This window comes from Scomber japonicus, chromosome 6 (assembly GCF_027409825.1).
Source record: "Scomber japonicus isolate fScoJap1 chromosome 6, fScoJap1.pri, whole genome shotgun sequence".
NCBI classification, from domain to species: Eukaryota; Metazoa; Chordata; class Actinopteri; order Scombriformes; family Scombridae; genus Scomber; species Scomber japonicus.
Window position 1 is genome coordinate 36,538,849 of NC_070583.1, and position 14,544 is coordinate 36,553,392.

Below are 14,544 nucleotides of genomic sequence, written 5' to 3' on the forward strand. Positions count from 1 at the left end.
TTTAACCTCATATTCATTCTTTTATTTCATATGTAGTTTGTTGCAGAGCAAAGTCAACACAGCAACAATGTGCATCCTTTCATATACACATGAATACTGTATGACTTGTTTATACACTATGCCAAACATTTGGGGGTAAATCAATTCTCATGTTTGAGTCTCACAGTGGAAAAAGCAGAAATCCATTAAAGAAAGTATAATCATTACCATCATCGAATACACTCTGGCCAGCAGGTAAAACCAGGTAGACCACATCCCCCTTTTCCAGCTGAAGAACCAGTGAATTAGAAACAGTATCGTAGCCATTTGCATTGTAATTATGACTGTACAACACTCTCTTGTCATTGTGATAGAGAAAAATACGCCTGGTTACACTAGCCCGGATATCCATTGTAGTGAATGAGAAGTAGTAGGCTCCTCTGACTGGGGCTGTGAAGAGACCTGCAACAGAGTAAAAGTTCAAATAGGTGAAATCTTAAAAGGGCCAATTCAAAGAGAAATGTCTCCTCCTCAAAAAGTGTGCAGCTGGAGCCATAGTGGAGACAAAAAGTCATTACAAAAGATGGAGTGAAAGCTGTAACAATGAATACGTATTAAAACATCTAACAAACAAATTAAAATGAGTTCATTACATTATAATAGTTCATTTGTGTGTGTAGCAGAAAGAGGTGAGTACCTGTAGTTGGACTGTAGACCTGACCAACGTTGGTGATGACTTTACTGAACTTAAGTGTGATGTTAGTATTGAAGGGTCCAATTTGTCCGCTGCGAGTGAGACCAAGTGAGAACGCCACCTTTGGTTGGTCTGTGTGGATGTGAGAAGATTCACATAGAGGAAAAAAATAGCTCCACTTATAAACAGTTGATGAACAAATTGTATTGTATTAATAATGATATAAGCAGTTTACCTGCATTCTGTTTCTTGAGCTCCTCCACCTCGTTTTCACAGATTTTCAATCTGGTCATCATATCTGTAAACACATTCAACATTTTTATTTTAAAGGAGATAATCTACATAACTGTGTAGCTAATAAACTAGCAGCTGTGTACTAGGCAGCTTACTGCTGTTCTTGAGACTGTGTAAAGTGTTGTCAGACATTTTCTTCTAAACACATTAAATAGGTCACAAATATATTTCTAAAAGGAAAGGCGTAAAAAACATTTCAACCATTTAGGTAGAGGTATAAATCCATTCAGCACACACTACTACTACGACAGTCTACAGTTAGCCAGTTAGCTGAGTTAGCCGCCGAGCTAGCAGCTGAGTTAGCCGTCGAATTAGCCGCCGAGCTAGCAGCCGAGTTAGCCGTCGAGCTAGCCGCCGAGTTAGCCGTCGAGTTAGCCACCAAGCTAGCAGCTTAGTTAGCAGCAGTAAGCTCTCAGATGAAGCGTCCATGTTTCTGGTAGAGGTGGTGACTTTGATTGACTGGTGACACCACTTGGTAGGGGCGGGGCTTCAGCGGACTCGGCGGGAACGCCCACAGCGTTTGGTAGCAGAGAAAAAGAGTTTTCTTCTAAACAGTCTGTGGTTTTACACAATTTTGAAACTTAATTTCATATATTTGGCAATTTTTTTAATCATTCAAATTTGGCAGGGTGGTTAACAACACACTTTTCTGTGGTATGTCAAACTCAGAACACATATTTATTCTTACTTTACACAGACTTTAATAATGATATAATCAGTTTACCTGCACTCTCTGTCTTCAGCTTCACCACCTCGTTTTCACTGACGTTCATTCTGGCCTCCAACACTGTCAACATATTTAACATTAATATTATTGTGAAGTATGTTCATGGTCAGCAGGTTTCAAGTTGTTAACATGATCACTATGGAGACTGAACTTTGTTCAGCATGCAGTGTTTTGTTTTTTTGTTTTTTGTTTTTTTACATTTTATTGATTGTTGCAGTTTACCTGTGTTCTCCATCTTGAGCTCCTCCATCACATCTTCACTGATTTTCAATCTGGCCATCATATCTGAGAACACATTCAACATTTTTAGGAGATAATCTACATAATTGGAATTTGAAATACTTGTATGTGTAGCTAATAAACTAGCTTTGTACTTTGCAGCTTACTGTTCTTAATAATGATATAATCAGTTTACCTGCACTCTCTATCTTCAGCTTCACCACCTCGTTTTCACTGACGTTCATTCTGGCCTCCAACACTGTCAACACATTTAACATTAATATCATTGTGAAGTATGTTTATGGTCAGCAGGTCTCAAATCGTTAACATGATCACTATGGAGACTGACCTTTGTTCTTATCTTCTCTTATTTTTAGAAGGCACAATTAATAATCAGATTAATAATTAATCAACAGCCATATTCAAAATCTCATATTGAATGTATCTCTCCTAAGTAGATAAATATCCTGTGACTTCTCTTCAGTCATTTTGGGAATTAAAACTGGCAAAGGTTCATCCTGAACAACACATTAATATCAAATAAATGTATTATCATTGGTAGCATACATAAAAAAAGAAAAGTTTTTACATGTTATTGATTGTCGTAGCTTACCTGTGTTCTCTCTCTGGAGCTCTTTGACCACATTTTCCAAAACTGTGAATACATTTTAAGTTTTTCAGTAAAAGCTTTATTTTGAATCTTAGATATTAATATCAGTAGACATGTTAAAAAAGTTTGACAAGAAAAATAACCAGAAACATAAATTAATTTTATAGTATTGTATAAAATATAAATATCTACCTGCATTCTTGTATTCACTGGCTGTCAGTCTGGCCTGTATGGCTGGAATAAAAGCAGTAAATTACTCCTAAAAGTAATGTCTATATGAACATTGCATGAATGTGTTGATCACTATGTGAATGAACCTGTATTCTCCTGCTCCAGCTTCTCCATCTTGCTCTTGCTGTTCCTCAGCTCCACACTGTGTTCGATGGCCATGTCTCTCAGCTCCTTCAACTCAGCCCAGATGTCAGGGGTGATGTTGGTCTGATTACTGGTTGATTTGACACCCAGGATCTCAGACTGAATCTCCGTCTGAGTGATATCATTCCCTGTCAGAACGCCCACAGCGTTTGGTAGCAGAGAAAAAGAGTTTTCTTCTAAACAGTCTGTGGTTTTACACAATTTTGAAACTTAATTTCATATATTTGGCAATTTTTTTAATCATTCAAATTTGGCAGGGTGGTTAACAACACACTTTTCCGTAATATGTCAAACTCAGAACACATATTTATTCTTACTTTACACAGACTTTAATAATGATATAATCAGTTTACCTGCACTCTCTGTCTTCAGCTTCACCACCTCATTTTCACTGGCGGTCATTCTGGCCTCCAACACTGTCAACACATTTAACATTAATATTATTGTGAAGTATGTTTATGGTCAGCAGGTTTCAAGTTGTTAACATGATCACTATGGAGACTGACCTTTGTTCAGCATGCAGTGTTTTGTTTTTTTGTTTTTTGTTTTTTTACATTTTATTGATTATTGCAGTTTACCTGTGTTCTCCATCTTGAGCTCCTCCATCACATCTTCACTGATTTTCAATCTGGCCATCATATCTGAGAACACATTCAACATTTTTAGGAGATAATCTACAAGTTGTTAACATGATCACTATGGAGACTGACCTTTGTTCAGCATGCAGTGTTTTGTTTTTTTGTTTTTTGTTTTTTTACATTTTATTGATTATTGCAGTTTACCTGTGTTCTCCATCTTGAGCTCCTCCATCACATGTTCACTGATTTTCAATCTGGCCATCATATCTGAGAACACATTCAACATTTTTAGGAGATAATCTACATAACTGGAACTTGAAATACTTGTATGTGTAGCTAATAAACTAGCTTTGTACTTTGCAGCTTACTGTTCTTAATAATGATATAATCAGTTTACCTGCACTCTCTATCTTCAGCTTCACCACCTCGTTTTCACTGGCGTTCATTCTGGCCTCCAACACTGTCAACACATTTAACATTAATATTATTGTGAAGTATGTTTATAGTCAGCAGGTTTCAAGTTGTTAACATGATCACTATGGAGACTGAACTTTGTTCTTATCTTCTCTTATCTTTAGAAGGTAAAATTAATAATCACATTCATAATAAATTAACAGCCAGATTCAAAATCCCATATTGAATGTATCTCTCCTAAGTAGATAAATATCTTTTGACTTCTCTTCAGTCATTTTTAGAAATTAAAATTGGCGAAGGTTCATCCTGAACAACACATTAATATCAAATAAATGTATTATCATTGGTAGCATACATAAAAAAAGAAAAGTTTCAACATGTTATTGATTGTCGTAGCTTACCTGTGTTCTCTTTCTGGAGCTCTGCATTCTTGTATTCACTGGCTGTCAGTCTGGCCTGTATGGCTGGAATAAAAGCAGTAAATTACTCCTAAAAGTAATGTCTATGTGAACATTGCATGAATGTGTTGATCACTATGTGAATGAACCTGTATTCTCCTGCTCCAGCTTCTCCATCTTGCTCTTGCTGTTCCTCAGCTCCACACTGTGTTCGATGGCCATGTCTCTCAGCTCCTTCAGCTCAGCCCAGATGTCAGGGGTGATGTTGGTCTGATCACTGGTTGATTTGAAACCCAGGATCTCAGACTGAATCTCCGTCTGGGTGATATCATTCCCTGTCAGCCCTCCACTCTCACCCTGAGCCCCCGTCCAGTACAGACAGAGCAGCAACACCAGAAAAGCTGCAGCACGCCTCATTGTGAAATATCACCTCTTTAGACAGCAAGATGCAGTCTGACACCACTCGTTCAGTTCCTGTCTTTATATCCACGTAAAACAGGTCACTGAACTGCTGTATGAGAATTAAACAGGTGTCTTTGATAACGAATGCAAAAATAGCACCAAAGATCCTTCAACACTGAACTAAAAGCAAACAACAAGTTAGAATCTTTCAAAACCATTGGCTGTGAAAGTTTGTAGAGTAAAGAGATGATAAGAACAAAGTCAGTCTTTTAGTTTCCATGTGATGCTGATGTGCCAAAAGATTAAATATGTTCTCATTTGTGAAACTGATACCAAAGTATAACTTCACAAGATGCTGAACATTCCTCATTTTAATGTAAAATTACTACTTTATTCTGGTAATTTCCCCTAATACTCCATCGTAGCTTTCTCTGCTCTTCAGTTTCAGGTTTAATGCTCCACAGCAGAGGTGATTAAAGCTTCTTCCATTCTGTATTTATATTAAGTAGAAGTTCAGATACTTGTGTAAAAGAAAGACTGGTAAAAGTAAAAGTACTGATTCAACTTTACTGAAGTCCTTTACGCAAGTCAAAGTCTTTTCATGATGTAGCAGTGAAGACTGATGGCTCTAATGGTTATACAATAAACCCCACACTTCCAGAAAGTTCTGCTCATTTTCTGCTGTCTTTTCTCCAAAAAGTGATAAAAAATAGACTAACGAAACCTAAAAACTACCAAAAGGAGACATAACAATATCTAATAAGAGATTTACTTTGGTATAGCCCCTCCCTGAGCTACTACCTTATCGTGGTGGAAGGGTTTGCCCAATGATCCCAGGAGCTCAGTTGTCGGGGGCTTTTATGCCCCTGGTAGGGTCTCCCATGGCAAACAGGTCTGGGGGGAGGGGCCAGACAAAGGGTACCTCAAAAGACCCTAATGATGAAGAAAATACATGGTTTTTCATGTCCACTGCCCGGACGCGGATCACCGGGGGCCCCCAATGGAGCCAGGCCGGGGGGTGGGGTTCGGGGGCGAGAGCCTGGTGGCTGGGCCTTCGCCCATGGGGCACGGCCAAGCACAGCCCGAAGAGGGGACATGGGACCCCGCTTCCACAGACTCACCACCAGTGGGAGGGGCCAAAGCGGTGGGGTGCATTGTGAGCTGGGCGGCAGCTGAAGGCGGGGACCTTGGCGGTCCGACCCTCGGCTGCAGCAGCTAGCTCTATGGACGTGGAATGTCACCTCTCTGGTGGGGAAGGAGCCTGAGCTGGTGCGCGAGGTTGAGAAGTTCCGGCTAGATATAGTCGGCCTCACCTCGATGCACAGCAAGGACTCTGGAACCAGTCTTCTCGAGAGGGGTTGGACTCTTGTCCACTCTGGAGTGGCAATACTTATTGCCCCCCGGCTTGGTGCCTGTATGTTGGAGTTTACCTCGGTAGTCGAGAGAGTAGCCTCCCTCCGCCTTCGGGTGGGGGGACGGATCCTGACTGTTGTTTGTGCCTATGGTCCAAACAGCAGCTCAGAGTATCAACCTTTTTTGGACTCCTTGGAGGCGGTGCTGGAAAGCACTCCCCCTGGGGATTCCCTCGTTCTGCTGGGGGACTTCAACGCCCATGTTGGTAGCCACAGTGAGATCTGGAAAGGTGTGATTGGGAGGAACGGCCCCCCTGATCTCAACCCAAGTGGTGTTCTGTTATTGGACTTCTGTGCCTGTCACAGATTGTCCATAACGAACACCATGTTCAAGCATAAGGGTGTCCATATGTGCACTTGGCACCAGGACACCCTAGGCCGCAGTTCGATGATTGACTTTGTAGTTGTGTCGTCGGACTTGCGGCCGCATGTCTTGGACACTCGGGTGAAGAGAGGGGCGGAGCTGTCAACTGATCAGCAACTGGTGAGTTGGCTACGATGGTGGGGGAGGATGCCGGTCAGATCTGGCAGACCCAAACGTATTGTGAGGGTCTGCTGGGAACGTCTGGCAGAGTCTCCTGTCAGAGAGAGTTTCAACTCTCTCTGACAGGACGGCGGAGGACATTGAGTCCGGGTGGGCCATGTTCCGTGCCTCCATTGTTAAGGCAGCCGACCGGAGCTGTGGTCGCTGCCTGTCGTGGCGGCAATCCCTGAACCCGCTGGTGGACACTGGCGGTGAGGGATGCCGTCAAGCTGAAGAAGGAGTCCTATAGGACCTTTTTGGCCTGTGGGACTCCAGAGGCAGCAGGCAGGTACCGGCAGGACAAACAGAGTGCAGCTGCGGCGGTCGCTGAGGCAAAATCCTGGACATGGGAGGGCAGGCCATGGAAAAAGACTTCCGGATGACTTCGAAGAGATTCTGGACCACCATTCCGCGTCTCAGGAGGGGGAAGCAGTGTGCCGTCAACACAGTGTACAGTGGGGACGGTGTGCTGCTGACCTCGACTCGGGACATTGTGGATCGGTGGAAGGAATACTTCGAAGACCTCCTCAATCCCACCAACAAGCCTTCCGGTAAGGAAGCAGGGCCTGGGGGCTCTGGTGTGGACTCTGCTATCTCTGGGATGGAGGTCGCCGAGGTGGTCAAAAAGCTCCTCGGTGGGAGGGCCTCGGGGTTGGATGAGATCCGCCCTGAGTTCCTCAAGGCCCTGGATGTTGTGGGACTGTCATTGTTGACACGACTCTGCAGCATCGCTTGGACATCGGGGGCAGTGCCTCTGGATTGGCAGACTGGGGTGGTGGTCCCTCTTTTTAAGAAGGGGGACCGGAGGGTGTGTTCCAACTACAGGGGAATCACATTCGTCAGCCTCCCTGGTAAGGTCAATTCGGGGGTGCTGGAGAGGAGGGTCCGTCGGATAGTCGAACCTCGGATTCAGGAGGAGTTGTTTGGTTTTCGTGCAGGCCGTGGAACTGTGGACCAGCTCTACACCCTCTGCAGGATCCTTGAGGGTGCATGGGAGTTTGCCCAACCAGTCCACATGTGTTTTGTGGACTTGGAGAAGGCATTCCACCGCCTCGACCGGTTGAGGTTGAGAGGAGAGAAAGGAAGGATAGAGGAGAGAAGCACAATGAAAATCAACAATGAAGCTAGAAGGTCCGGGACTGGAATCCGTCATCCGGACGTCTACAGGCCCAGATTACCTGTGAGACCAGAGAGCACAGACAACTCCGGGGGAGAAGTTCAGCTTATTGTATGCATTAATAGTACATGCATGTTAATGGATATAGATGGATGGATAGAGAGAGAGAGGGAGGAGGAGAGAGTAGCTCAGTGCATCATGGGAATCCCCCAGCAGTCTAAGTCTATAGCAGCATAAGCTAAGAGCTCTAAGAGCCCTAACTATAAATTTTATCAAAAAGGAAAGTTTTAAGCCTACTCTTAAATGTAGGGGAGGGTGTCTGTAAATGTGTCAGATATCACTTGATATAATAACTCACACTGCTGAAGCTCAATAGAAGCTGATCATCTACTTTTAAATGCACTTTAGCACAAAATAACTGTGACGACTGAACACACTGGATTTTGGTCCTTCATCACTTTCATCAAAAGCACATCTGAAGAAGATATTTTATTAGCCAGCATGAAAAGGAGGAATGATTTCAGTGAAGGAAACCTCTTTCAGTCTTCATATAAGCACCTGACTGCTGTTTTAAAACAGACATGAACAATTGTGAAGCTATCCTTTAATGCTGAATTATCATCTGATCATCATTTGAACTAATGAGTTGATAAATGGGATTTCAGTGTCTGATCTTTTTGTGTGTATGTGTTGGTTTTCCCAGACTCAGGTTTAAATATTCCCAAATTAAAGTCAGAGACAGCACTTTAACCTCATATTCATTCTTTTATTTCATATGTAGTTTGTTGCAGAGCAAAGTCAACACAGCAACAATGTGCATCCTTTCATATACACATGAATACTGTAGGACTTGTTTATACACTATGCCAAACATTTGGGGGTAAATCAATTCTCATGTTTGAGTCTCACAGTGGAAAAAGCAGAAATCCATTAAAGGTAGTATGATCATCAGCACTATCGAATACACTATAGCTGGCAGGTAAAACCAGGTAGACCACGTCCCCCTTTTCCAGCTGAAGAACCAGTGAATTAGAAACACTTTCCCTTTCATAAATACTGCGATTATAACTGAACAACACTCTCTTGTCATTGTGATAGAGATAAACACGCCTCCATGCGTTATTCCGGTTATCCAGTATATTGAATGAGAAGTAGTAGGCTCCTCTGACTGGGGCTGTGAAGAGACCTGCAACAGAGGAGAAAATCAGTGAAGCTTTTTCCTGCTGTTGAACTACCTCTTCTCTGAGTTCAGTACGCTGTTGCTTCTCAATACTTTGGTCAGGCTGCTGTAAGTGGGTTTGTCTAATCTGAAGGAATAGTTGTTCAGTGCTCTTGCTTTGTTAAAATCACATTACTCAGAGACTGTATAGTCTGTAAAAGTTGAGAGCTCTCAGTTACACATTCAGTGAGTCAGTTTGCATCCCATAAGGTTTATAGAAAGTGATATAACAGAGAGATATAAGTGAGCACCTTAAAACAGAGCAAAAGCCTCTCAAAGCCTTCGCAGAACAAATCATTCTCTTGTGTTTTCTCTGTAACTCTGTAAATGTCTGTGCAAAGGTTTTGAAAAGGTTTCACAAAACTGCATAAACGACAAACTCACTTCATCATGAGAACCTGATCAGTCACGACATGAAATGTAATTACTGTACATAACACAAAATCACACACATGACTCAATGCTGGCAAAGAACCAACGGCCTGGCTCAAACCCTCTGAGAGGACACAGAGAAACTCCATTAAAAGTGTTATGATGTACTGTAAAAGGTCAAATAGGTGAAATCTTAAAAGGGCCAATTCAAAGAGAAATGTCTCCTCAAAAAGTGTGCAGCTGGAGCCATAGTGGAGAAAAAAAGTCATTACAAAAGATGGAGTGAAAGCTGTAACAATGAATACATATTAAAACATCTAACAAACAAATTAAAATGAGTTCATTACATTATAATAGTTCATTTGTGTGTGTAGCAGAAAGAGGTGAGTACCTGTAGATGGACTGTAGACCTGACCAAAGTTGGTGATGACTTTACTGAACTTAAGTGTGATGTCAGTATTGAAGGGTCCAATACGTCCGCTGTCAGTGAGACCAAGTGAGAACGCCACCTTTGGTTGGTCTGTGTGGATGTGAGAAGATTCACATAGAGGAAAACAATAGCTCCACTTATAAACAGCTGATGAACAAATTGTATTGTATTAATAATAATATAAGCAGTTTACCTGCATTCTGTCTCTTGAGCTCCTCCACCTCGTTTTCACTGATTTTCAATCTGGCCATCATATCTGTAAACACATTCAACATTTTTATTTAAAAGGAGATAATCTACATAACCGTGTAGCTAATAAAATAGCAGCTGTGTACTTTGCAGCTTACTGCTGTTCTTAAATACCATGTAAAGTGAATTCATACATTTTCTTCTAAACACATTAAATAGGTCATAAATGTATTTCTAAAAAAGGTGTAAAAAGCATTTCAACCATTTAGATTTGAATTGTGGAGCTAGGTTTCACAAACTGTGTTTCAAGATTTCTGTGTTCAGGATTTAGTGATTAGCATAAACCCGCCCCTGCTGCTGTAGAGGTACAAATACATTCAGCACAGACTACTACTACTACTACAGTCTACAGTTAGCCGCCGAGCTAGCAGCCGAGTGAGCCAACGAGCTAGCAGCCAAGTTAGCCGCCGGGTTAGCTGCATAGCTAGCAGCTGAGTTAGAAGCAGAAAGCTCTCAGACGTAGCGTCCATGTTTCTGGTAGAAGTGGTGACTTTGATTGACAGGTGACACTTGGTAGGGGGCAGGGCTTCAGCGGACTCGGCAGGAACTCCCACAGCGTTTGGTAGCAGAGAAAAAGACTTTTCTTCTAAACAGTCTGTGGTTTTACACAACTTTGAAGCCTAGTTTCATATATTTGGCGATTTTTTAATAATTCAAATTTGGCAGGGTGGTTAACAACACACTTTTCTGTGGTATGTGAAACTCAGAACATATATTTATTCTTACTTTACACGGACTTTAATAATGATATAATCAGTTTACCTGCACTCTCTATCTTCAGCTGCTCCACCTCGTTTTCACTGACGTTCATTCTGGCCTCCAACACTGTCAACACATTTAACATTAATATTATTGTGAAGTATGTTTATGATCAGCAGGTTTCAAGTTGTTAACATGATCACTATGGAGACTGACCTTTGTTCTTATCTTCAAATGATGTTACTCTGTCTAGAAGATCTGCAATAGAAGGCACAATTAATAATCAGATTAATAATTGTTCAGCATGCAGTGTTTTGTTTTTTTTTTTACATTTTATTGATTGTTGCAGTTTATCTGTGTTCTCCATCTTGAGTTCCTCCATCACATGTTCACTGATTTTCTTTTTTTTTTTTTAAAGTATATTTTTCGGGCTTTTTTGCCTTTAATGTACAGGATAGTGGAGATAGACAGGAAACAGGAGGCAGAGAGAGAGGGGAATGACACGCAGGACAAGACCGCTCGGTGCGGGATTCGAACCGGGGTCACCTGCAACGAGGACTATAGCCTCAACACATGGGGCGGGTGCTCTACCCGCTGAGCAATGCTCAACCCCGCACTGATTTTCAATCTGGCCATCATATCTGAGAACACATTCAACATTTTTAGGAGATAATCTACATAACTGGAATTTGAAACACTTGTATGTGTAGCTAATAAACTAGCTTTGTACTTTGCAGCTTACTGTTGTTCTTAATAATGATATAATCAGTTTACCTGCACTCTCTATCTTCAGCTTCACCACCTCGTTCCTGAGCTCCTCCACCTCGTTTTCACTGACGGTCATTCTGGCCTCCAACACTGTCAACACATTTAACATTAATATCATTGTGAAGTATGTTTATAGTCAGCAGGTTTCAAGTTGTTAACATGATCACTATGGAGACTGACCTTTGTTCTTATCTTCTCTTATCTTTAGAAGGCAAAATTAATAATCAAATTCATAATTAATCAACAGCCAGATTCAAAATCTCATATTGAATGTATCTCTCCTAAGTAGATAAATATCTTTTGACTTCTCTTCAGTCATTTTGGGAATTAAAACTGGCAAAGGTTCATCCTGAACAACACATTAATATCAAATAAATGTATTATCATTGGTAGCATACATAAAAAAAGAAAAGTTTTTACATGTTATTGATTGTCGTAGCTTACCTGTGTTCTCTTTCTGGAGCTCTGCATTCTTGTGTTCACTGGCTGTCAGTCTGGTCTGTATGGCTGGAATAAAAGCAGTAAATTACTCCTAAAAGTAATGTCTATGTGAACATTGCATGAATGTGTTGATCACTATGTGAATGAACCTGTATTCTCCTGCTCCAGCTTCTCCATCTTGCTCTTGGTGTTCCTCAGCTCCACACTGTGTTCGATGGCCATGTCTCTCAGCTCCTTCAGCTCAGCCCAGATGTCAGGGGTGATGTTGGTCTGATCACTGGTTGATTTGACACCCAGGATCTCAGACTGAATCTCCGTCTGAGTGATATCATTCCCTGTCAGCCCTCCACTCTCACCCTGAGCCCTCGTCCAGTACAGACAGAGCAGCAACGCCAGAAAAGCTGCAGCACGCCTCATTGTGAAATATCACCTCTTTAGACAGCAAGATGCAGTCTGACACCACTCGTTCAGTTCCCGTCTTTATATCCACGTAAAACAGGTCACTGAACTGCTGTATGAGAATTAAACAGGTGTCTTTGATAACGAATGCAAAAATAGCACCAAAGATCCTTCAACACTGAACTAAAAGCAAACAACAAGTTAGAATCTTTCAAAACCATTGGCTGTGAAAGTTTGTAGAGTAAAGAGATGATAAGAACAAAGTCAGTCTTTTAGTTTCCATGTGATGCTGATGTGCCAAAAGATTAAATATGTTCTCATTTGTGAAACTGATACCAAAGTATAACTTCACAAGATGCTCAACATTCCTCATTTTAATGTAAAATTACTACTTTATTCTGGTAATTTCCCCTAATACTCCATCGTAGCTTTCTCTGCTCTTCAGTTTCAGGTTTAATGCTCCACAGCAGAGGTGATTAAAGCTTCTTCCATTCTGTATTTATATTAAGCAGAAGTTCAGATACTTGTGTATAAGAAAGACTGGTAAAAGTAGTACTGATTCAACTTTACTCAAGTCAAAGTCTTTTTATGATGTAGCAGTGAAGACTGATGGCTCTAATGGTTATACAATAAACCCCACACTTTCAGAAAGTTCTGCTCATTTTCTGCAGTTTTTTCCCCAAAAAGTGATAAAAGATAGACCAACGAAACCTAAAAACTACCAAAAAGAGACATAAAAATGACTAATAAGAGATTTACTTTGGTACAGCCCCTCCCTGAGCTACGACCTTATCGTGGTGGAGGGGTTTGCGCATCCCAATGACCCCAGGAGCTCAGTTGTTGGGGGCTTTTATGCCCCTGGTAGGGTCTCCCATGGCAAACAGGTCCGGGGGGAGGGGCCAGACAAAGGGTAGCTCCGAAGACCCTAATGATGAAGAAGATACATGGTTTTTCGTGTCCCTTGCCCGGACGCGGGTCACCGGGGGCCCCCCCTGGAGCTAGGCCTGGGGGTGGGGCTGGGGGCGAGAGCCTGGTGGCCGGGCCTTTGCCAATGGGGCCCGGCCAGGCACGGCCCGAAGAGGGGACATGGGACCCCGCTCCTACAGACTCACCACCAGTGAGAGGGGCCAAAGGGGTCTGGTGCATTGTGAGCTGGGCGGCAGCCGAAGGCGGGGACCTTGGCAGTCCAACCCTCGGCTGCAGAAGCTAGCTCTAGGGACGTGGAATGTCACCTCTCTGGTGGGGAAGGAGCCTGAGCTGGTGCGCGAGGTTGAGAAGTTCCGGCTAGATATAGTCTGCCTCACATCGACACACAGCATGGGCTCTGGAACCAATCTTCTCGAGAGGGGTTGGACTCTCGTCCACTCTGGAGAGGCGATACTTATTGCCCCCCGGCTGGGTGCCCGTATGTTGGAGTTTACCCGGTAGACGAGAGGGTAGCCTCCCTCCGCCTTTGGGTGGGTGGACGGATCCTGACTGTTGTTTGTGCCTATGGTCCAAACAGCAGGTCAGAGTATCAACCTTTTTTGGACTCCTTGGAGGGGATGCTGGAAAGCACTCCCCCTGGGGATTCCCTCGTTCTGCTGGGGGACTTCAACGCCCATGTTGGATGAGACAGTGAGACCTGGAAGGGTGTGATTGGGAGGAACGGCCCCCCCGATCTGAACCCGAGCGGTGTTCTGTTATTGGACTTCTGTGCTCATCACAGATTGTCCATAACAAACACTGTGTTCAAGTATAAGGGTGTCCATATGTGCACTTGGCACCAGGACACCCTAGGCCGCAGTTCGATGATTGACTTTGTAGTTGTGTCGTCGGACTTGCGGCCGCATGTCTTGGACACTCGGGTGTAGAGAGGGGCGGAGCTGTCAACTGATCAGCACCTGGTGGTGAGTTGGCTCCGATGGCGGGGGAGGATGCCAGCCAGATCTGGCAGACCCAAACGTATTGTGAGGGTCTGCTGGGAACGTCTGACAGAGTTTCCTGTCAGAGAGAGTTTCAACTACCACCTTCGGGAGAGCTTCAACCACGTACCGGAGGAGGCAGGGGACATTGAGTCCAAGTGGGCCATGTTCCGTGCCTCCATTGTTAAGGCGGCCGACCGGAGCTGTGGCCGCAAGGTGGTTGGTGCCTGTCGTGGCGGCAATCCCTGAACCTGCTGGTGGACACCGGCGGCGAGGTATGCTGTTAAGGTAAAGAAGGAGTCCTATAGGGCCTTATTGGCC

General features: G+C 43.1%; 1 protein-coding gene across 1 annotated transcript; it reads right to left on the minus strand.

Moving 5' to 3' along the window:
• LOC128359997 (complement C1q-like protein 2) lies at nt 1–14,405 on the minus strand. The gene is made up of 5 exons (XM_053320311.1): nt 14,329–14,405; nt 11,486–11,544; nt 9,957–10,019; nt 9,725–9,853; nt 1–441 (listed from the first exon to the last, which is right to left on the minus strand). The coding sequence occupies exons 1-5, from the start codon at nt 14,403–14,405 to the stop codon at nt 161–163; spliced, it is 609 nt and encodes a 202-aa protein (XP_053176286.1). The 3' UTR covers nt 1–160.
• Nucleotides 14,406–14,544: the final 139 nt, after the last annotated feature.

Bases quoted from the DNA above. Each gene is read 5' to 3' on its own strand.
- LOC128359997 (XM_053320311.1), bottom strand. From the start codon at position 14,405: ATGGAGGCACGGAACATGGCCCACTTGGACTCAATGTCCCCTGCCTCC. The intron at 11,545-14,328 runs GTGGTAGTTGAA...AATGACCGTCAG, and splicing joins TGGTTGAAGCTCTCCCGAAG to TGAAAACGAGGTGGAGGAGC. The intron at 442-9,724 runs GTACTCACCTCT...ACTCTGTTGCAG, and splicing joins GGTCTACAGTCCATCTACAG to GTCTCTTCACAGCCCCAGTC.